General features: G+C 51.0%; 1 protein-coding gene across 3 annotated transcripts in view; it reads right to left on the bottom strand.

Annotated features, from left to right (window-relative positions):
• The window catches only part of SLC39A11 (solute carrier family 39 member 11), a 181,716-nt gene that overhangs the window by 139,173 nt on the left and 19,600 nt on the right, over window positions 1-22,943 (bottom strand). For all 3 annotated transcript variants that reach the window (XM_079798371.1, XM_079798373.1, XM_079798372.1), the window contains exon 4: window positions 11,036-11,194. In XM_079798371.1, the coding sequence (XP_079654497.1) occupies window positions 11,036-11,194 (159 nt within the window). The remainder of the gene's footprint in view (window positions 1-11,035; window positions 11,195-22,943) is intronic.

Here is a 22,943-nt window from a genome sequence, read left to right as displayed (position 1 = left end):
TCTCTCTCTCTCTCTCTCTGTCTAAAAATCAATATAAATAAATACAAAATAAAAAGAGTGTCCATGAACCAAAAAAGAGACCCACACCAAAGACAGCAACGAGTTTCTTCTGTGCTTCGTTGTTTGCTAGCTGAGCAGATCTGAAACAACTGAGAAGACCCCAGGCCTGGGTTTTGTTTTGAACAGAGTGTTCATTTTGCAAGTACACCTATTTTTTATTTTATGAAATCAATGCCTTTAAGGTTAACTACAAACAGTTGATCTTTTTTAAAAAAATATCCCAGGCCTAACAGGTTTGGCTCAGTGGCTAGCGAGTCGGCCTGTGGACTCAAGGGTCCCAGGTTCGATTCCGGTCAAGGGCATGTACCTTGGTTGCAGGCACATACCCAGTAGGGAGTGTGCAGGAGGCAGCTGATCGATGTTTCTCTCTCATCGATGTTTCTAACTCTCTATCCCTCTCCCTTCCTCTCTGTAAAAGATCAATAAAACATTTTTTTTTTAAATCCCATTTTGCTACTAATTTCCACTTTTAAAACTAGATGTGCCATATTGGAAGAAATTTCTCCCCCAGTAAATTACATGGAAAAGCCTATAAAGGAAAACAGTCAGTCAACCAAACAATGAAAATTAAAAATTTTAAAAAATCAAATAATCCTCTTAAAAAACAGGCAAAGAACTTGAACAGACTTCTCTCTAAATATGATATACAAATGGCCAACGAGCATAAGAAAATATGCTCAACATCACTAAGCATCAGAGAAATACAAAATCACACTCTCACACCAATTAGGATGGCTTCTATTAAAGCACACACACACACACACACACACACACACACACACACAGAAAGAGAGAGAAAATAACAAGTGTTGGCAAGGATGTGGAGAAACTGTAACCCGGTGCCCTGGTGGTAAACACGGTACAACTGATACAGAAAACAGAATGGAGGTTCCTCAAAAAATTAAAAAGAGAACTACCCCACACTCCAGCAACCCCACTTCTGGGTTTCAGAAGAATGGAAAGCAGGGTCTCAAAGAGATATTTGCCCGCTCGTGTTCACAGCAGCACGTCTCACAACAGCCAGAGGGTGGAACAACCCAAACACTCACCAACGGATGATGAATAAAGAACACGTGGTACAAACATACAGTGAATGAATATTACTCAGCCTTGATGAATAAAGAACACGTGGTACAAACATACAGTGAGTGAATATTACTCAGCCTTGAAAAGGAAGGAAATTCTCACACGTGCCGCCACATGGATGGACCTAGAGGGCATTGTGCTAAGTGAAATAAGCCAGGCACAAAAGGACAAATACTTTATGATTCCACCCACAGGAGGTATCTAAAGGAGACCAAGTCGTAGCAACAGGGAGTGGAACGGTTGTTACCAGGGACTGGGGGAGGAGGGAATGCAGAGTTGTGGAATGGGTACTTCGTGGAATATCAGATCTGCAAGAGGAAAAAGTGCCCGAGATCGCGTGGACATACTTAACACCGCTGAACTGTACAATGAAAAAGGGTTAAGATGGTGAATTTTATGTTAGGTAGTTTTTTTCCTTTTCTTCTTTTGTTATTTTTTTATTTAAATTGTTTATTGTTTAAAGTAGTACATATTTATGTTATGTATTTTTTACCACAACAAACAAACAAAACAAAACAAAAAAGAAAACCGTCAGCCATCCTCACTGAATCTGGAGGATGGAGCTCGGCACAGCCAGGTTTTGGCAGCATTTTATGGTGTTTTCCTACCTCTGGTATCGCCTTTCCTCTAAATGTTTAATCCTCCTACTTGCAATGAAATGATTTTGCCGGGATAACGAGGAGCCTGCGGTGCAGGCTTCTCTTAAATCGCTTGGAGCAGCTATCATGCCTTATAACATGATAATGGCAAAGGATATAAATATTCCATTTGTGTCAAATCATTCTGTTTACACCAGCCCAAGATATGTCTTCGGGATACAGATTACCTTTAAACAAGCCTGGCTGGTGTCTTTTGTTTTTTGCCTTTTAGTAGAATTTTTAAAGGGCATCTACTGTTCTAAGAAATTACCATGGAGCTCGGAAAGCATGCTATCGTACGATGACAATTTGTCATTCATCCTCACCTCCCGGAGTGTCACCAAGCCAGGCTCCGGGTGAGGACAGTTCCTCTCCTCCCACTGCTTAGAGGTGTAGAGTTTTGCATTCGTTTAGAGAAAAGTAGTAAGCCTTCGTCTTGAAAATTAAACACAGGCCACTGTCTAGGGTGTCCACCCGTCAGCGTTTGGGCTTCACAGATGGATATCATAAACTTAATTATTTGGGGACATTACTGTCACCCGGATAAAAATGAACATTCTTGTAAGAGGCTCTCCCGTCTTTTCTTCTGTCTTCATCAGTAGAGCCATCTTCTCTTTTGATGAGAAGTCATGGAAATTACACAGCGTAAAAACGGATAATGCTGCTCGAATTATCAGACTGTTGGCAGACGGTGCTGTAAGTGGCTTATCTCTCTCATTACGTGAAAGGCATAACATCGCAATCGGGAAGCGGGCATCAGGCTGAAAATGTAACTGAACGAAATAAGAATCAGTGGCCCGCGCTGCCCTCGTCTCCTGTTGGGATTCACAGTTAGCATGCTGAAATTCAGCACGTTGCAGGACCCTCAACGGCGACTGCGAAAAAATCCTTCCCACCCGTGACAAACCCAGAGACTGCCACGTTTAGACAATGTGATGATGAGAAGTTATCAAAATTAGAAATGTAACAACATTTCTACAAAATGACCAGTAAAAAAAAAACACAGGAGGCTTTCCTGTATAAATGGTGTGAATAAATTCAAAGCAGGCACTTCCTTTTAATATGGAGATTTTGTAATAATCCTCCCCTCCCCCAACACATACACACACACACACACACACACACACACACCAAGATCTCATCCATTTTGTTTATAGCCTGTGTGTAAAATTTTAGAGCACTTAAGTTATATGACTAGCCAAAGCTAGGGGCGATTACTCCAAGATGTGGAAGCGATGTTTTGGTTCCCGATATGTGAAAACATGAAGTCCACAGTCCCAGGGTCAAATACAATGTTTTTTCCTTCACTCTGACATCATTTATTTTTATTATTGACAACTTGATGTACATGTAGCTTTTAAGACGCCTTCCTTAAAGAACGGTCAGAGATACAGAGACGCACAGGCCAGAGGATAACAAGGTCAAAGTCCATGTGCCCTGCACTCAAATGTCATGAAGGCTGGCCAGCCGTTGACCATACTTGATGCAGATGTTTAAAATCACCGAATCCAAGGACAGCACAGGGAAGGGATGCAGACGTCGCTGATCTGTGCTGAGCTTCCAGATGGGCAACAGGCATTAACCACGGGCAGGGAGGAGGCCAGTGGGAGGAAGGGCTCTCACTGGCCAAGCCCCGGCCTGGCACAGAGCCACGCCAGCTCCCCTGGGTGGCCGGAGGGGTCAAGATGCAAACTGTACTCCGTTTCCTGCGGCTGCTCAACGAATGGCTTAGAGCAACAGAAACCCATGCTCACCGTTCCGGAGGCCCGAGGTCCAACATCAGCGTAGTCACTGGGCTGAATCCAGGTCTGGCAGGGCTGCAGTCCCCGCCTCCTCCACCTCCTGCAGGCTCCCTAGTCACAGCACCTCTCTTCTGTGCCAGACCTCCGGGGCCTCTAACCTAAGGACACCGGTGATCACGTTTAGGCTGCGCCCAGACAACACAGCTCGATCTCCTCCTCTCAAGACCCTCAACTGCATCACATCTGCAAAGACCCTCTCCCCACACAAAGTAACATGCAGAGGGTCCAGGCACGGGAACCTCAGCCACACGCACCAAAGCTGGAGCACGCGCTGGGGCCTGCGGAGCCCAGATCCCTAATAGATGGGGCCACGTTGTTGGAATGTTCTACTGATTTCCCATTTCCCAAACTTGCGATGGAAGGTCACCTTGAGGCAAAATATCGGCAAAGATCGCCCCAACTTGGATGGGCCTGGAATCGTGACACGAGCAATTGGGGGGTCGTTTTCCAATAAGTTGGACAGGATTGACTGGCCCCACGGAGCAGAGTCCTGGGTGGGAACAGACCCCCTTACAGAGAACGGAAATGCAGACTCCTTACAGAGAACTAGAGGGTCGCAGGCAAGGAGTGGGGGAAATTGACACCTGTTTTAGAGAAGGCAGGCCCAGAAGAAGGCAGGGAACACCCCCTGACCCCGCATTAGAAGAGGAGTGTGAGGACACTCCCCAGTGATGTCCTGGGGTGGAGTCCTGGACAGGCAATGCCAGGACCAATGAAGGATCAAGTCTCCCAAGATTTGGGGGAAGAGCTATAGATTTCACCGCAGTCTTAGCTCCGGCTGCTGTAACAAAACACCCCACAGTGGGGGGCGCTAACACAACAGAAATCCATTTCTCACTGTTTCTGGAGGCTGGGCGTCTGGCACGGAGCTCTTCAAACCCCTGAAATGTCCCAAGTGACAAGAGCAATAAAGGTGACTCGATACTCCTAGCAAACCCCCTTCACCACACCTGAGCTCACCTAAGGAGGTGACCTTTGGGCAACGCCTTAAGGATGGGGGCAGGTTGCCAGGGAACAAACCATGGGATCAGAGGGTCGGAAAGTTCAGCCCCACCCACCTTGGGGGTGGGGTCAATCACCAAGGTCATGAAGCCTCCACAGATCCCCAAAGTGCGGGGTTCAGACAGCTTCCCGGCTGGTGAGCAAAGGGAGGTTTGCGGGGAGAGGTGCCCTGGGAGAGGGTGTGGGGGCTCTGAGCCCTTTCCCCACGTCTGCCCCAGGCGTCCCTTCCATCCGGCTGTTCCTCAGTCGTAGCCTTTTATAATGAACCGGTAGCCAGTGAGTAGGCTGTTTCCCGGAGTTAAGTGAGCCACTCTAGAGAATTAATCAAGCCCAAGGACGGGGGACGGCGGGCGTGGGAACCTCTGACTGACAGCTGGGAGGTCAGCAGCACAGGGCCAGCCTGGCCTTGAGCCTGGAGCTGAAGGAGGGAGGCAGTCTGGTAGGACCGGGCCCTCGGCCTGTGGGGTGTGACGCTGAGTCCAGGTAGAGAGTGTCTTGGACTGTGGGACAGGCGGCTGGTGCTGGAGAATTGCTTCCTGTACCCACGGTCTAGCCCTGAACCGCTTCGGCCGCTGACTCAGAGGAACTCTGGGCCTCATCCATGAGCCAGTCTTCTGGGACTCGCCACGGCCCCTCGCCCTACCATATGGAAACCTGAGATGCAAACAGCTCCTAGCAAAATGGGGAGGGGTGAGCAGAGTCAGGATCGGGGTGTCAGACGGAGCGGGAGCGGGCGACGGGCTGTTCCAAGGCTGGCAGGAGAATAAGAGGAGGGAGGCAGTGAAAAGGTGCCAACAGGAACCTGGAGCCCCTCGGACCGGGAAGAGGCGCACACACTCATCCACCCAGAGGATGGGTCCTTCAGGTACAGCCTCCCGCTCCTCCAGCGCCCGTCCACCTCCCGGGCTGTCCTGCGATGCTCTCGCCTCGGTGAGCACCGGAATCCCCAGACACCTGCATTCTTTAAGTCCCCCGGGTGATGCTGGCGCGTCCCAAGTCTGCCACCCACAGAAGCAGTTCCTTCCCCCTTCTCAGCTTGAGCCCATCCCCTTGGCACCAGCAGGGAGTCCTTCTTTCCCCCATTTTCTGAGTCTTTTGCAATAATAAGGCTTTGGCTTCCAAGGGAAAGAAAAGGACACTTGAATTGCTGTGAATCATTAAAAAAAACAGCAACCACGCAAACAAACAAAAAACACACACCACCCCCTGAACAAAAGCGAGTTATAAGTAGCCTGCAGTGGGCAGTCAGCAGCCCTGGCTGGCGGACAGCAGCGCCTTTGTGGGGATGTTTTGTTTAGAAACCCAGGCCTCACCTTGGACACAATGAATCAGAACCTCCAGGGGGAGGTCCAGGTGTCAACATCTCTCTAAAGCCCCAAAGGCGACCTCCCAGCTCCTCCCCACCCTCCCCGCCCCCCCTACCCACGTCCCGTCCCCGCCTAACACACTTCCCAATTGCCTTGCTCTGAAAATGCTCCTTCTCAATGGCAGTATGCGTCTCTAGCCTCGTAGGCAAACAGAATGAAGAACGCAAATAAAGCATAAAAAAACCATACAACACAATCAGACTTCAGATCAAGCTTTTCCTGTTTTCTGCCTGCAGGTTTAATTATCTGCGCCTCGTGTTTGTGGTGCCCAAAACGCGGTCGACTGCAAAGGCATGGATCTGTGTTCGGATAATAACTCACGTGTGTAAAGCACTTTCAGCTTAGAAGCTGTAAGGAGTTTTCACAAAGAGGGTCTCATTTGCCCAGCGGGCATGGCTCAGTTCCATTCCCGGTCAGGGCACATGCCCAGGTTGTGGGCTCGATCCCCAGTAGGGGGCATGCAGGAGGCAGCCAATCAATGATTCTCTCTCATCATTGATGTTTCTCTCTCCTCTCTCTCTCCTTCTCCCTTCCTCTCATATATAAACACACATACACATATATCCTATACAATAAAGATGTAATATGCAAATGGTCGTTATGCCGTGAAGCGTAACGACTGACCACGTAATGACCGGATCACGGATCAGCAGGAGGGTGGGGCAGCGAGCTACAAGTGGTGGCGGAGAGCTACAGGAGGGGGCAGGGCAGCAAGCTATGAGGGGGGAGAGGGGGAGCTACAGGAGGGCGGGGCAGTGGGCGGAGAGCTACTGGAGGGCAGCAGTGAGCTACTGGCAAGCTACTGGTGCACGGATTCATGTGCAGGGCTACTAGTATATATACAACATCTATAATAGTAAAAGTGTAATATGCTCTTAGACCGGACAGCCAAATGACCTTCCGGACGTCCTTCCAGATGACCTTCTGGAAGAAGCCACGCTGCGAGGGCTGAGCCCCTTGCACAAATTTCATGCATCAGGCCTCTAGTGTATATACAGTATATACATATATGCAGGGTCCAAAGAAGATGGGCTGTGTTTCTGGAGACAGTGTCTTCTGAGATAGAGGGATGAGAATCCCTCCTCCCCTCCACCCCCGCCACCGCCCCACCAGCCCTAAGATACAGAACAGCGAACGGGACCGCAGACATAGTCTTGCTCAGAGCATCTTCAGAGGGAGGGGCATCTACTACGGTCACTGCTGTGCCTCCTGTCATTGTCCCCAGGGCTCTAGGTGAGAAAAAAATAATGTTTCCGTGTTTCCAGTGACTTTAATCCAACGCCTTCCTCTCTAAGAATTGGCCAGACCACATCTCCGTCCCCAAACGTCACTTCTCTTTCCTTCTCTGATACCAGAACTCTAAGTGCCCTGGGACGTTGGTTCCCCAGCCTCGGGACCTGCCATCAACACTCTCCCCACCGCCACCGCCACCCGAGAGGAGATGGACGACAGGCATGGCCAGCATCTGCTCTGTGGGCAGCGCCGCACCAGGCACCCAGCTAGGGAGACAGCCGTGAGCCCGACAGACACGTCCGTCCCACCACCCCTGGGAGGAAAGAGTTAAGGCCCAATGCACGCCCAATCCTTTTAGCCATCCAGCCTCGTCAGTCACCTCTGCCAGCCACCCACCGGCGTAGTACATCGCCACGGTACGTTTCTCAGGCACACGTTTCCTGGCTCAGCAGAGGGCCAGAGGGGACAAGTATCCAGTCACAACTCTATGGTCCAAAGGTGGAGAAGGAACTCTAAGCCCTGGAGGTGCCGACCATGCCTATCTGCCTTTACGAGTCCCTGCCACGCTAGCACAGTAACAAGAACCATTCGGTGCGTGGGGAGCCCCCTTCGGCAAGCCAGCCTATATGAAATGGCAGTGTGTGTGTGTTTGTGCATACATGTGTGTGCGTGCATGTGTGTGCATGTGCATGTGCATGTGCCCATGCCGGACCCACTGAGGGTGCTCCAGGAAGCCACCCCACCAACAGCAGGCACTCTCAGATGCTCTGTATCACTGGCTGCACAGCCGCAGATATTTTTCCTGCAGATACATGGGGGGGGGAGCTGAGGAGGAGGCAGTACCCCTACCACCTGCTAACGTCCCCTGGCGCTGATCTGGACAGGACTACCAGCCAGGCTCTCTCCGAGGAGAGCCTCAGACAGAGTCCCCAACACCCGCTCCCCTCCCAGCCCCCGCAGACCTGGGCAGCCTCCCGGAGATGACAGACCCCGGGAGAGGGAGGGGCTGAGGAGAACACGTCTGCTCCCCGGGAGCAGACGGCGAAGACGCAGAGCACGCCGAGGAGAGCACAGAGCAACAGCGCCGACCGTGTGCGGCCATCTGGTTTTCCGAAAACAGAGAAGAGGATTGCATTTCCAGATGCACACAGACACACACGGACAAGCCCGGAGCCATCTAACCGCGCGACGATGGGGAGCCGCCCGGCAGAGGACCGAGACGGCCGGGGCTGTACAGGTACGGAAACAGCCGCAGATGAAGATCGTTTCAAACTCGGGAACAACACACTGAGAAGGCCCAGCCCGCTTCGACATGCATCAATGTGTGCCCGCACAGAAATCCGTGGAAGAAGAGAGAGCGCCGCGAGGCAGGGCGGGTACTGCTAGCGAGCTGATGTGAAGCGTACTGCACAATACAGGCAAACGGGGGGAGGGGTGATGTTTCAAGATCTAAAAGGCACATCATTCGTTTTCTCAAAGAAAGAGAAAAAAATCTGGAAGAGTGCCCACTAAACCGATGACAACGGTTGGCTGCGGAGAGAATGGGAACAGGAGAGTGTCTCAGACCATGAGGACTGTCACAACAAGTGACCCCAGTCTGGGTGGCGTACAAACCACAGAAATGTGTTTCTCAGGGATCTGCAGACCAAGGCCAAGGTCAAACTCTGCCAGATTCGGTGCCTGATGAGGGCCTCCCTCCTGGCTTGCAGATGGTGTCTTCCTGCCGTGTCCTCACATGGCAGAATTGAGCTCTCGGGGACTCTTGTAAAGGGCACTAATCCCACTCATGGGGGCTCCACCCTCATAGCCTGACCACCTGCAAGAGGGTCCCACCTCCCAGTACCGTCACACTGGGAATTAGGTTCAACATGAGTTTTGGAGGGACACAGTCTATAACAGGAAGGCATTTTCACAGAAATGTTTTATTTGGTAATGAGATGTTTGCATTGTACTGATGTAATACTAACATGATGACTAACAGGAAGGAGGAGAGGCCTTGGGGAAGTATACCCTGCCCTCCTTCCCCACCCCCACCCACCAGTAGACAGTCCCTCCTTTAAACTGAAGGTGAAGGCTCCCCGCCTACCACCATCCTCAACTTCACGGAGAAGCAAAACTGCAAAGATCATCAAAATGTCAACATCTTTGACATATTTTTCATCAAAATGTCAACATCAATAGCTGTTTGGCGTCCATTCTGTTTCTCCCTTGGGTCGTCCTTAGGGAGGGACACTGGGCTCGGGCTGGCCCAGGCCTCACCCCCATCCCCCGGCCTCTTGCCAGCCGCTTCCCAGGCCAAGCAGGGTGCACGCTCCCTGCCCACCCTCCCCCTCCCCCCCTTTCATAAAGACTGCATTTGGCAAAGCCGCTGCAAATCCCTGCCAGCTCATTTCCCATTAACTGTGACTGCGGGGGCCGCCTCTGCTTTATGCCCAGATAAATAAATAAAAACCCGTACCCAGTTCAGAGAGACGTTGGATGCAGCCGTGGTTAACGAAGCCACGGTGGCTTCCACCGGACAGGCTGTGATGAGTAAAACCCTTTTCGTGAGCAATATTTTGCTTCGAATAAACCTGAAAGGCTGAGTGAAGGGCAGGGGAGTCAGAGGACGGAGTCCCCTGTTAACCTCGTCCTTCCCGCCCACCCACCCGAGAGTCCTGCTGCCGTCGGGGCCTGAATCTCCGAAGATATCCAGGGTGGGCGGCCCTGACAGGCAGTGGGACCGCTGAACGGCCAAGGGCACGGGCTCCAGCCACCCCCCTGCCCTGCTGGGCCCGGCGTGCTCACTTCTCCGAGGGAAGCAACACAGCGGCCGACCCACTTCCTCCCCCACCCAACTCCGTGCACGGGGTGCTCGCTCCTGGCTACCCATGGCAGCGCATGACAAGCCCGCTCTAGCCAACGGCCTTTGTCACAATCTCATGGCCTGGCCTCGAGATCTCTTTGGGGATCCCAGCCACACTTCAGGCTGTGGTTCTAACTGTGCTTCTCCTTTTTTTCTTTTTTTCAATATATTTTTATTGATTTCAGAGAGAGGAAGAGAGAGGGAGAGAGAGATAGAAACACCAGTGATGACACAGAATCATTGATCTGTTGCCTTCTGCACGCCCCACACTGGGGGTCGAGCCCGCCACCCAGGCATGTGCCCTGACCGGAAATGGAACCGTGACCTCCTGGTTCATAGGTCAACACTCAACCACTGAGCCACCCTGGCCGGGCGTTGCTGTGCTTCTTTATACACACTCATTCCCCAAATCCAACCCACCAGCCCTATTACAGTACGTTATCAGATTTTTAAATTTTGACTTTGCAGCCACCAAAGGGAGTTAGCCTCGGGTGATAGGAAGGAGAAATGGAGCTAAGGGGCACGCTGCCAGTGATGGGCAGATGTGAGCTCCCCCCAGAGCCCGGCTGCCCAGCCTCCCCACCTCGTCCTCCTATTCATAAGCCCTGTGGATGCGATGCTTTGTCACTGGTCTTACGCTATGGTCGGGTGTGTTGCCATCTCCCCGGTGACATCATAAGCCCCTGAAGGGTCAGGACCCTGATCCTGGTCACTCACTTCTCCCCGTTTGTAGGTCCGCTCATATAGACGGCGCCGCACGGTGGATTGTCAGCTGCTCTCTATATTTATAACGAAGTCTGACATTTGAAATCCGAACTTAGCAAAACGTAACCAAGGGGATGATTAGTCATATTACCGAGAGCTTATTTCCTTTTAGGGGAAACGTCAGATCCAATTCCTCCACATAAAAGCCCTATAAACGGTCTGCAGCATCTATTCCGGAATCACGGGCTCCCGAGCAGAGGCACTGACGGGGACGTCACGTTTCCGGGCGGTACTCACCAGCTGAGGCATCAGGGCGTCGGCCAGGTAGACGAACGCAGCACCGAGGGTGAAGCCCACGGCCACGGGGAGGAAGGCAAAGGCCCCGAAGTTCCCGGAGGACGTGGCCATCTCAACCGCTGGGGCCAGGAGGGACCAGTAGGAGGCTGCCAACATGACCTGCAGGACCACAGTGAGCAGCAGACCGTTAGACCAGCCAGACGCCTCCCGAGTGCGGCTTCGCTTGCTCTCCACGGCCCAAACTCAACCCTGCGATGCCACATGAGTTAGGCCTGTAATCCTCCATGGCAGGTCCCATCCCAAACCAAAAAGCCACCTCCAGAACTCCTGGAACTGATGCTGTAAGAACTCAATTTGGGCCTTGGAAGGACCGAGTGTGGTTTGCTGCCATCGAACCTCTATTTCAATTATTCTCAACCAAGGGCCATTTTGCCCTCCAGGTGGCATTGGGCAATGTCTGGAGACATCTCTGGTTGTCATACGAGGGGTATCTAGTGACTAGAGGGCTCAGATGCTTGTAAACATACTGTGTGCACAGCCCCTGACAACGAAGACTTCCCTAGCCCCAGTGTCAACGACACATTGTCCTGTCCTAGATGAACACTCCAGGACCCTGCATTATAAGACAGAAGTCTTCCTTATGTTCAGTGGCAACCTCTCTCCCTTCCATGGTTACCCACGAGCTCTAGGCCTGCTCTCTGGAGCACCAGAGAATGATGGGTCTTTCCTCTGTGAGAGGTGATGGCTTTTGAAATATCTGGGGACAACCAGTGAGTCAATGCCAGCAATCCTGTCAATCTCCCTATCGCTGAAAAAGAAGAAGGGAATGAACATTTTTATTGGCTTCAGAGAGGAAAGAAGCGGGAGAGAGAGATAGAAATATCAACGATGAGAGAGAATCATTGATTGGCTGCCTCCTGCACGCCCCCTACTGGGGATCGAGCCCGAAATCCGGACATGAGTCCTGACAGGGAATCAAACCGTGAGCCACACTGGCCGGGCAGGAACGGACATTTATTGATCACCTACTATTTCCAGGGAGCAAGCTTCACACTGGATATCTTCCTTTATCGTCCTAAAAACCCTGAGAGGCAGATATTGTTTCCTCTAGCTATTGGTCGATGAAGAAACTGAATCTCGAGGTAATAAGATAATCTGCCCCACGTCACAGAGCCAGTTAAGTGGCTGGTTCGGGAGCTCAGCAAGCAAGGACCATGATCATCTCAATGAGGGGACGGACACGAGCGAAGAGGGGAACGAGGCTGGAGCCAGATCTCAGTGAGGGCAACGCAATCAAGGAGTCTCCGGCGTTGAGCAAATTCAACCTATAGGAATTTGCCGTCTAGTCCTATAGGTGCAGCGACATCTCGGCTGGAGTGCTCCCACTACCCCTCGGGACGCATGACAGTCATCACCGACGTGCAGGACGCTGAATGGGTTTCTAAAAGTGACTTAATTATGCCTTGTCTTGGAAAAGAGACGTCTGCATCATCCACCTCCCAAAAAACACACGGAGTGACGGAGCCCGGTGTCACAAGAGTGACAATGAAGGACAGATCCCTACAGAAAGTGACTCCCCTCCTGCCAGCCTCAGCCACACGCAGGAGCCTCCGCGCCACTCCCGGGAAATTGCCAATGCGTCAGGAACTCCCAAAGGGAAGGAACATGTCTTAGCAGTTCAGCTCCCCGAGACCATGGGAGGAAGCCGTGGGCTCGTTCTGCAGGCCGCGGCCTGCTCCATCCCTTCCCCGGGCTGCAGTCTCACCCGCTTCAGAGCCCCATTGGCAGCTGCCCTTCATGGTAAACTCCCCACCGAAGACGACCTGCTGGCTACCTCTCTCCTACATCCCCACCATCAGCAAAGCTAAAACCACGATCCAGGTGAGGACACGCACTCATCTCAGCCTCCAATCCCTCCCCACGTTCCACCCTATCAATGTGCTGCCCCACCAGACATTCAGGGATGCCCCCTCCCCCACACAACCCCCGCGGCCCAGCCAGGAGTAAGGGTCCCGCACCGAAAACAGGAGACCATGCGTGTCTATATGCATGGGAGTGACCCCCAGGCTCTCACATCTCAGCCCAGCCTCTGCCCCAGCCCCATCCATCCCTCACCCCTGCACCCACCCCCGCCCCCCCCCCCTGGCCAGCTGCTTCTACCAAAGCCTGTCTTCCCCAAATTCCTTGCACAGGAGCCCCCACATCTAGCCCTGCTTCTGGGGAGGCTGGCTGGAGACCACCTCCCAGGCACCTTTCTCAGAAAGAGACTCAAGGATGTGTTTTCGCAGGTAAAAGGGAGTAAAACAAGTGGAGGACAGGGGAGAGAAAGGAAGGGAATCCCCGGGGGGGCGGGGGGTGAGAGAGGATGCCAGGAGCAACAGGTCACAGACCGGGAGAGCAGGAGCCCAGAGGGAGGGCAGGGGGCCGGAGGGCTCCTAGGGAGAGCGAATGGCAGAGCCCTGAGAGGTCCCCGTGTGGGACAGGAATCCGCACTTCCGGTGCTGGTACCTCTGACACCCTGAGACTGGTAACGGGTTCCCGTGAAAGTGGGGAAAGCAGAGATACCTTTACTGACTCTGGAAAACACAATTGCACAAGAAAGGAAACAAAAGAATAACATTTACAGTCTTAATCATGTAAGCTATTTTATTAATTTGATTATTTATTATGGATATATGTACACACACACACACACACACACACACACGCACAAATCACATACAATTTGCCATTTTGAAGCCTATAGTTCAGTGGCGTTAATTACATTCAGAGTGTTGTACAAACATCACTATTTCCAAACCTTTCTCACCACCCCTAACAGAAGCCCAGGAACCGTTAAGCAAGAGCGCCCCATCCTCCCCTCCCCCCAGCTCCCGGGAACCTCTAAGCTACTCTCTGTCGAGAGTTCGTGTAAGTGGAATCATACAGTATCCGTCCCTTTGTGTCTGATCATTCCGCGGAGTGCGATGCTTTCGAGGCTGACCCCTGTTGTAACACGCGTCGGGACGTCAGAAAATCACTGGAGACGTCTGCAGCTGAAAAGGTCGCGAGGTGGCGAAGTTGTGCCTACAGTGGAGACTTGTGGAGACCAAACGCTAAAGGAACAGTTAAAGCGGCTGCCAGTGTTTATCCTGAGAGGCCGGAACCGGGTGGGGAAGGTCAGCAGGCTCTGGCTTCTGTTATAAACCCGGCAGAACAACCTGACTTTTTAAACTATACAAGCATATATCTTTGGGTGGGAGGGGAATTGGGGGGCTTGTTAAATAAACGGATACTATAATTTGAAAATATACAAATGTAGAGAAGTAAATATTATCAGGAAATTTATAATATAATTTTTTTAAATATGTATTTTTATTGATTTCAGAGAGGGAGGGAGAGACAGACAGAAACATCAATGATGAGAGAGAATCATTGACTGGCTGCCTCCTGCATGCCCAGGCACTGGGGATCGAGCCTGCAACCCGGGCATGTGCCCTTGACCAGAATCGAACCTGAGACCCTTTAGTCTGCAGGTCGATGCTCTATCCACTGAGCCAAACCAGCTAGGGCTGTAATATAACTTTTAAATGGTTACAAGACATTGATTTCACAGTGAAAATTCAAAGGGGGAAACACTGCCACATACAAGAACTCAATTTCCAGAAATGTTTCTGCCTGATAATGAGACACCCACCTGAACGGTGTGTTTTTAGTTTTTTGTTTGTTTGTAGTTGTTCTTTTAATTCTTTATTGTTGCAAGTATGACACATGTCTCCTTTTCCCCCCCACTGACCTCTCCCAGCCCACTCCCGCCCCCCAGCACAAGCCCTCACCGAATGGTGTGTTTTTGGTAAAACTGCCTAAATCACAGCCATGACACCAGAATATTGAAAAGGGACTGGAAGAGACACTTAAAATCAGCAGATATTTGAAAGCTCTGAGAGAAAATCCCCCATTTCCCTTCGGTAATTCCCCAAACCTAGCAAAACTCATATGCTCCTTTTTCTCAAAATACCGTGCAAAATACCACAGGGATCCATACTTCAAAATGCTATTAATTTCCCTCTGGTGTCAGAGGTACCAGCACAGAGTAATCAGAGACGATCAGCGAACTCCCTAGCCTACGGCACGCAAACCTTCTCATTTCTGCTTGAGTGCTCATTCTGGGGCGATTTCAGCTCTGCAAATATAAATGAATTGGTGAAGAGTTCCTTAAGGAATACATCCTAATGTTTGGGCACGATGGGGGCAGTTAAGCATTTCTTTTATGATAGTAATGACAGCGTAAAAGTAGAAGAAAACCCAACCCACAAAACAAAATTTCCCTCTTAATAAAACGGGGAGAGAAAAGCATTGCGCTCTGATCACTAGCAGCGCACTGAGCATCGGTATCCGTGACTCAATGACACCGTCTCTACGGACAAGGTGCGTGCAAGTCTACAGAGACAGGAACACAGAGTTCAAATCAACAGCACCCAACTCGAAGTTGCTCGGGCGGGTCCTCCGTCAATGTTGGTTGAAGCAAATGAACACGGACTCTACCCCGAAGGCCACTGTATATAATTAAGGAGGAGGCACAAACTTGCGATCCATACAAATCAAGGCAATAATTACTCTGACAAGTACAGAAGCCAAGGAATGTATCTAATTTGGCCTCTAAATCAGATATAAAATTAATTTGTTAAAGTCAATTAATAGGAAGCGAATTTGTGACTACTGCACGGTCAACATGATGCTGGATTCTAGGGGGCGGAGAGGGAGGAAGAGGGATACAGAGGCTGATCTGGCTCCCGCCTTTGTGGGCCTGGCTGCCCACCATGATAAGAGAGACTACAGAGATGTGCGATATGACCAACAGAGAAGGCACCGGAAACCACCGATGAGAAGGGCCGTGGTCATTCCACGTAAGGAGATGGCAACGCTGTGAAAAAAGGACATGGGAGAAAACACGGGGAAGAGCTCTTGACAGCTGCACGTGGTCCGGAAGGAAAGGAGCCGAGAGTCAGGCCATTCTTAAATGCTGTGCCTGTGGTGTTAGACAAGCATGGAAATCCTGTGCAAAAGGACCTCAGCCGCCACGGTCAGTGGCCACACGTCCTGGCTGGTGAGGCCCCCGACTGCACTAAGTTCCCCAAAGAAAGGACCATCATCCAGGCTTCAGACATATACTGACCAACAAGCGAATTCTAACTCCCTCTGTGAAAACCAAGGAAAAGGGCTAAAAACGAGTCAGCCATCAAGTCCAGTCCAGCTCCAACCCTGACTTCCCTTTCCCAGTGCAACTCAACTCAGGAAACATCTACTCAGCGGCTCTGGACTGGAGCACCCATTGGCAATAACGGCAGCTACACCTCAAATAAGAACACAGCGCTCCAAAGTCAAATGCCATTTAGACTCTGCTGGAGCTCGCCATTCCTCTTCCAAAGACCCACAATTTGAATGACGGTGAGGGGCAGTATACTAATTACAATGACTTCAGTCCTTTCAAGGTAGGTTCACACTAGCTAGATGCCAAAACCATTAACTCCATGTAGATTCAAAAAAAGGGGGGAGGGGCACCCTTTTCACAGCTGGTCACCAAGAGAGTGAGAACATGACATTGCCCAGAGCAACCTCTCCGTGGCACCCAGCCACCAATCCATCAGCACCCTCTCAACTCCGGCCTGTTGACAGACAACTGCACCAGCTGGTCAAGCCCTCCCCACCCAACACCACCACCCACTCATGCTGATCCAATCTGTCCCGGATCTGGCTGCTAATGAAACAGCCCCTGCTAACATGGGAAGGAGGAGAGAAGAGTGAGCCCATTGAGAAGAAACTCAAACACCTCGTAAGAGCGGCGTTTACCCCACTTCGCTGACCTCCCTCCGGAGAGGTGACAAACCAGCAAACCACTCGCTTTGTGACCCTTTCTGCTCAGGAGCTCCATGGTCAAGGAGAAGGAAAATGTCACCCCTTATTCCAGATAAAATCATGTTTCATTTCCACCCTCGTGAAAACAGGGGTTGGCAAAGTGTTTTCTGTCCTCACTCACCTGAGGGACGCGGGAGACGCCCATCAATGTGGTGGCAGTGACCCTTGGGAGATGGAGGGCAAGAGGTCAGAGTGATGGGACAGAATCTCAACAAGGGACTACAGCCCGGCCAGCGTGGCTCCATGGTGATACATCACAGCGGGTAGAAGGCATCAGATCTAAGCGGGAGACCCTGGGTGACAGAATCATCTCTCCACGGCTGCTAGCCTATATAATAAAAGCCTAATATGCTAAGTGTCTGGTCGTCTGGTGGGCTGTTCAACCAATCAAAGCGTAACATGCTAATGATAGGCTAAGGCTGTTCAACTGCTCATTATGATGTGCACTGACCACCAGGGGGCAGATGCTCCAACCGGTAGCTTAGCATGTTGCTGGGACCCTGCCAATCTGAACTGAGTGAGATGGACCGGACATGCCCTGGAGCCCTCCCGTGGCCCCTTCCCGGTCCCAATCGTGCACCGGTGGGGTCCCTCAGCATGGCCTGAGCCCTCTCGCAATCCCGGACCCCTCGGAGGACATCGGAGAGCTGATTTCAGCCCAATCCCACAGGCCAGGCCGAGGGACCCCACTGGTGCATGAATTCGTGCACCGGGCCTCTAGTTTCTTCATAAGGAAAATGGAAATAATAATAGAAACGGTGGCACTCATACGTAAAATTGAAGTTAATAACAATAATAACCTTTACATAAAGACTGGCCATGTGCCAGAACTTTCTTAATCCTCCTAACATTAAGGGTCAGGTATGTTACCCCTACTCCACTTATGGGGAAATTGAGGCACGGAGTAGTTAGGTAATTCACTAAGCCATACAGTTAGTAAGTGGCAGAGCCAAGATCCAATCCCAGCCAGGGTGGCTCTTGAGTCCCTGCTCTTGACCTTCTGACCTTCCCAAGGTGGTGCTCACCTCCTAGGACGAATAAGTAAGTACGAGGTGCAATAGTGCATATAAAATACTTAGCACAAAAACTGGCCTGAAGACTCTATAAATGCCGGGTGCTAAACGTGTCTAGCTTCTCACTATTATTAGAGCAAATTCTATGACAGAAAATAACCAAACAGGAAAAATGAAGGGTTTCAGAAGGAACCCCAGGAATTCAGGGAGGGAACACTTATAAAGAGAGAGGAAAAAAAACAACAACAGTTATTAATGTGAGAGGGATAGGAATGCATGGAATAAATCTATGAAAAAGGCCAGAATGCTGGAGGGGGAAAAACAGGGAAAACAAGACTTTTCAAAAACTGAAACCGTGAAAACAACAACAAAAAGAAACATTGGCTCTTGTTATGGAGTTAAAGGCAATGTAATTTCCCACCAGGCAGAACTAAACAGCAGAGAGATTATGAAATAACAAGCGAAAAGGGAGGAAAATGAGAGGCTCGGTCCAGGAAGTCCAAGAGCCAACTAATAAGTCTAATAAAGAGAGAACAGCGGGTCCGCGGGGGAGACTATTAAAGGGACATAAAGCAGCCCTCGCCAGAGCCGAAGGGCACCGGTTTCCAAATCAAGGGATTGCAGAATAAACTTCTTTAGAAATGTGGGGGTAATTTTCTCAAGGAACGGACAAATGGGTGCTTCTAGAAGAGAGGATGGGACCATAGGCGGAGGGGCCGCTTTTTCTTTCCTTCCTGTATAAGCCTCTTACGAACATTTGTTCTTTCTAGATGGTGTATCTCTTACCCTGATAAAAATAACCAACGATTCCAAATACAGAGCCCAACTTAAGTACCCAAGAAGTCGTTAGTGAAAAGTATCCCAGTCACGGTGCAGTTCAGTGTGACCCAGTGCTACCTCAGTCAAGTGGAAACCGGTATCGTGGCCAGTTTGTGCAATGAAGTGCCACGCGGCCACCAAATAAGAAAGAGTTCAGGACCTAGGAAGGAAAGGGACACGTTTGCAAGCATGATGTGCGGTGCGATTCCATTTGTTTAAATTATACATAAACAAGGAAGTACATAGGTCATGTGGGAAAGATAATCAATTGGGGAGGAGTGAGAGGGATCTAAAACCATAATACCCAAGTTCACGGACCTACACCAACCCCAAAGTCCTCATGTGTCCTACACCATACTTCCCTTGATGTCAGATAATAATCAAGATGTATCGGGGGGCCCTGGCTGGTTTGGCTCAGTGGATAAAGTGTTGGCCTGCGGACTGAAGGGTCCCGGATTCCATTCCTGGTCAAAGGCACATGCCTGGGGTTGTGGGCTCGATTCCCAGTGTGGAGCGTGCAGGAGGCAGCAGATCAATGATTCTCTTTCATCACTGATGTTTCTATCTCTCCAGCTCCCTTCCTCTCTGAAATCAATGAAAATATAGTGTGTGTTTTTTTAAAAAGATGTATCGGCATTTACTAAGTGCCAACCACCTATGCTAAATGCTCCAAATATACTTACTTATTCGTCTGCACAACAACTTTGAAAAGGAGACAATTATCTCCACTTTACAGATGAGGAAACTGAGGCTTACACGGTCTACGTAAGGAGCCCCAGCTCACCCAACAAATCAGCTGAGAAACCAGGATCAAACCCAGGCAAGGTGCTCCAGGGCTCATCAGAACAGCAGAGCAGGTGATCCACCAGAAAAAGGCCCCGCCCCTGGGTGCCCAATGCCCCTGCCCTTGGCTCACCCCAGCCGCTGACAGATTGAGACATTTCCTGGCATGGCCACATCCTGAGAAGTTCATCATAATTGGGGAAATTATGCTTCAGAGATGTAACGAGCTTACATTCAATTAGTTTCTTCCTTCACTGGGAGGACCAGAAGGACCGACTTCCTATGGGCTCGAGGGGGAGGGTTTTCTTGCCCTCTGTTCGCTGAGATTTCGTTCTGATGCCCCCGGGACATAAACCAGTGCGCACACAAGCTCTGGAGAAACTGGGTGGGCTTACCAGGAAAGGCAGCCAACCCCAAGGAAACCTCTGATGCACACGCCACGCTCATTGGACGCTGAACTTTAAAAACATTTCTGAATGCCCAGTGTCCTAATCCCTGTGCTGGGGGCCAATGATCAACAGTGAGCAAGACAGCCCCTGCCTTCTAGATGCATCTAGTTTGGGAAGGAAGAAGTGAACAAGCAACTGGAGTCCACAGACAACAGCTACATGGAATCAGCATGGAGAGCTACAGGTGCTTGTCAAGGTAGACGACAGTGGGGAAAATGAGATGCTCCATTTCCTTAAGGAGAAAACTCTCGGCCTCATTCCCAGGCAGATGGAGCAGGCAAATCCCCGAGGCTTTGGGGACTGGGTCCATGATAAGAAGGCCAAGGGGGAATACACAATGAGGCAAACTCTCCTTCACCAATCTACTTCCCAACTCAACCTACACAGCGGCAGGAGGATGCTGGCTCTCTCCAGCAGAGAGGGGCTACCCTCTCCAGGGGCCACAGGGAATGAGGAGCCACTTCGGGTGCTCCACAGTGATTCATGATAAGGGGTGGGGGAGTGTGAAAATATTTAGGTATACTAAGGCTCTCAGAGAAAGCACAGACTTATAGAGAGTAGGACTCATCCTCCTCTTCCTTCCATCCATCCATATCCATCCATCCATTTCTATTCATACATTTATATCCATCCATACCTTCCACCCATCATCCATGCATCCATGCATCCATATCAACCATCTATCCATCCATTCATATCCATCCATCTATACCCATCCATCCACCCATCCATCCATATCCATACTTCCATCCATCCATCCATCTCCATTCATCCATCCATATCCATCCATCCATCCATCCATCCATATCCATTCATCCACCTATATCCATCCATTCATCCTCCATTCATCCATCCATGTTTATTTGTTCACTATATAAAAAAAAAGAAAAAGTATTGTGAGCCTCCCACATGTCAGGAGTGCTTTCCTAGCATCTTTACTGAGTGACTCCTCTTAAGATTGCAATACCCAGAACTCCCACCCCTGCCAGGACACTCTCTCTCCTCCTCCTTCCCTTTATGCTTCTCCATCACACTTACCTCTGTCTGACATGCTGTGTGTTTTATTGTACAGGTTGTTTATCATGTGACTCTCTGCTAGAATGGCAGTCCCGCGAGGACAGGAATCTCTGTTCGCTGTTTACAGCATTTTAGCCCCGGTGTCTAAAACAGTGCCTGCCACTGAGGGGTGCAGGGAGTGTGCAAGAGGACCCCTGGGGCCCCTTCCTTTCCCCACTGCCCTACATCCCATGGCCAGGTCAGACAAAGGAGTCCATCCCAGATCACAGCGTAGCCTTCATCTATCATATCCTATCTAATAAAAGAGTAATATGCAAATTAACCATCACTCCGCTACACCCACAAGCCAATCGGGAACGAGTATGCAAATTAACCCCAACCAAGATGGCTACAGCCACAGAGTGAGCAGGAGGGAGGCTTGGGTTTCCCCGGCGATGGAGGAAGCCAAGCTTTCCGCACACCCTGGCGGGCCCAGGCCTCCACTCAAGGCTACAAAGTTTCAATTATAGAAGATAAATAAATTCCAAGAGAAATGGCTGCCGCCACGGAGGGAGCAGAAGGCTTGGCTCCGCTCCAGGCTACAAAGTTTCAACTGTAGAAGATAAATAAATCCCAGATACCAGGGCCTCCGCTTGGGTCGCCGGGGGGCGTGGCCAGCCTGCAAGCCACCACAGGCCCCTCACCTAGGCCGCCCCATGCCCCAAGGGAACCCCCACCCTGATCCGGGACACCCTTCAGGGCAAACCAGCTGGCCCCCACCCATGCACCAGGCCTCTATCCTATCTAATAAAAGACTAATATGCAGATTGACCATCACTCCAACACACAAGATGGCTGCCCCCATGTGGTCAAAGATCCTGCCCCCATGTGGACACAAGATGGCCACCACAAGATGGCCAGCAGGGGAGGGAAGTTGGGAGGGACCAGGCCTGCAAGGGAGGGCAGTTGGGAGCAATCAAACCTGCAGGGAGGGCAGTTAGAGGTGACTAGGCTGGCAGAGGAGGGAAGTTGGGGGTGACCAGGCCTGCAGGGAAGGGCAGTTGGGGGGGACCCAGGCCTGCAGGGGAGAGCAGTTCGGGGGGACCAGGCCTGCAGGGGAGGACAGTTAGGGGTGACCAGGCTGCAGGGGAGGGCAGTTAGGGGTGACCAGGCTGGCAGGGGAGCAGTTAGGCCTCAATCAGGCTGGAAGGGGAGTGGTTAGGGGAGTGATCAGGCTGGCAGGCAGAAGCGGTTAGGGGCAATCAGGAAGGCAAGCAGGCGAGCATTTGGGAGCCAGCAGTCCTGGATTGTGAGAGGGATGTCCGACTGCCCGTTTAGGCCCGATCCCAGAGGGGTCCCAGATTGGGGAGGGTGCAGGCTGGGCTGAGGGACACCCCACCACCGTGCACGAATTTCGTGCACCAGGCCTCTAGTGCAAATAATAAAAACCTACGGGATCATCCTGAGGGTCAGGTGAGGTAATGAGTGACAGCGTGCTTTGGAAAATATAAAGCAATAAACCAATGTCACCTAATAATATTTGGGGCTCATGAGCCCATAAGATGCAAGTGTTCCCTGCAGTCCGCTTACGGACGCCCCCACCCATGGATTTCTCCATGCATAATGGCAAAGAGCTCCGCAAATTCAAACCGGTAATCTGTTCACAGCCGGTACACAGGCGGTGGCTCTGCGCCCCTCCCTCCCGCCTCAGATACGACACTAACCTGTTTCCCCTTGTCTGTGCGTTTAACAAATATAAATTATTTCCCACCGTCCCGGGGAACTAACTCACTTAGCCCCAGGGCTGTCGTGGCCTATTTCTTCCCACGAAGACCAGAGCTTCAGAAACTGAGACAGGTTTCCAAAGAGACGCTACAGGAAGGGAAAGAACAAAACCTGTGTGCAGCTAAGGGCGAAGGCCCCCTTCACTCTCCGTCCCAGGCACATGTGGAG

This window comes from Cnephaeus nilssonii (genome assembly GCF_951640355.1).
Source record: "Cnephaeus nilssonii genome assembly, chromosome: 19".
NCBI classification, from domain to species: Eukaryota; Metazoa; Chordata; class Mammalia; order Chiroptera; family Vespertilionidae; genus Cnephaeus; species Cnephaeus nilssonii.
This window is presented reverse-complemented; position numbering and strand designations above follow the sequence as displayed.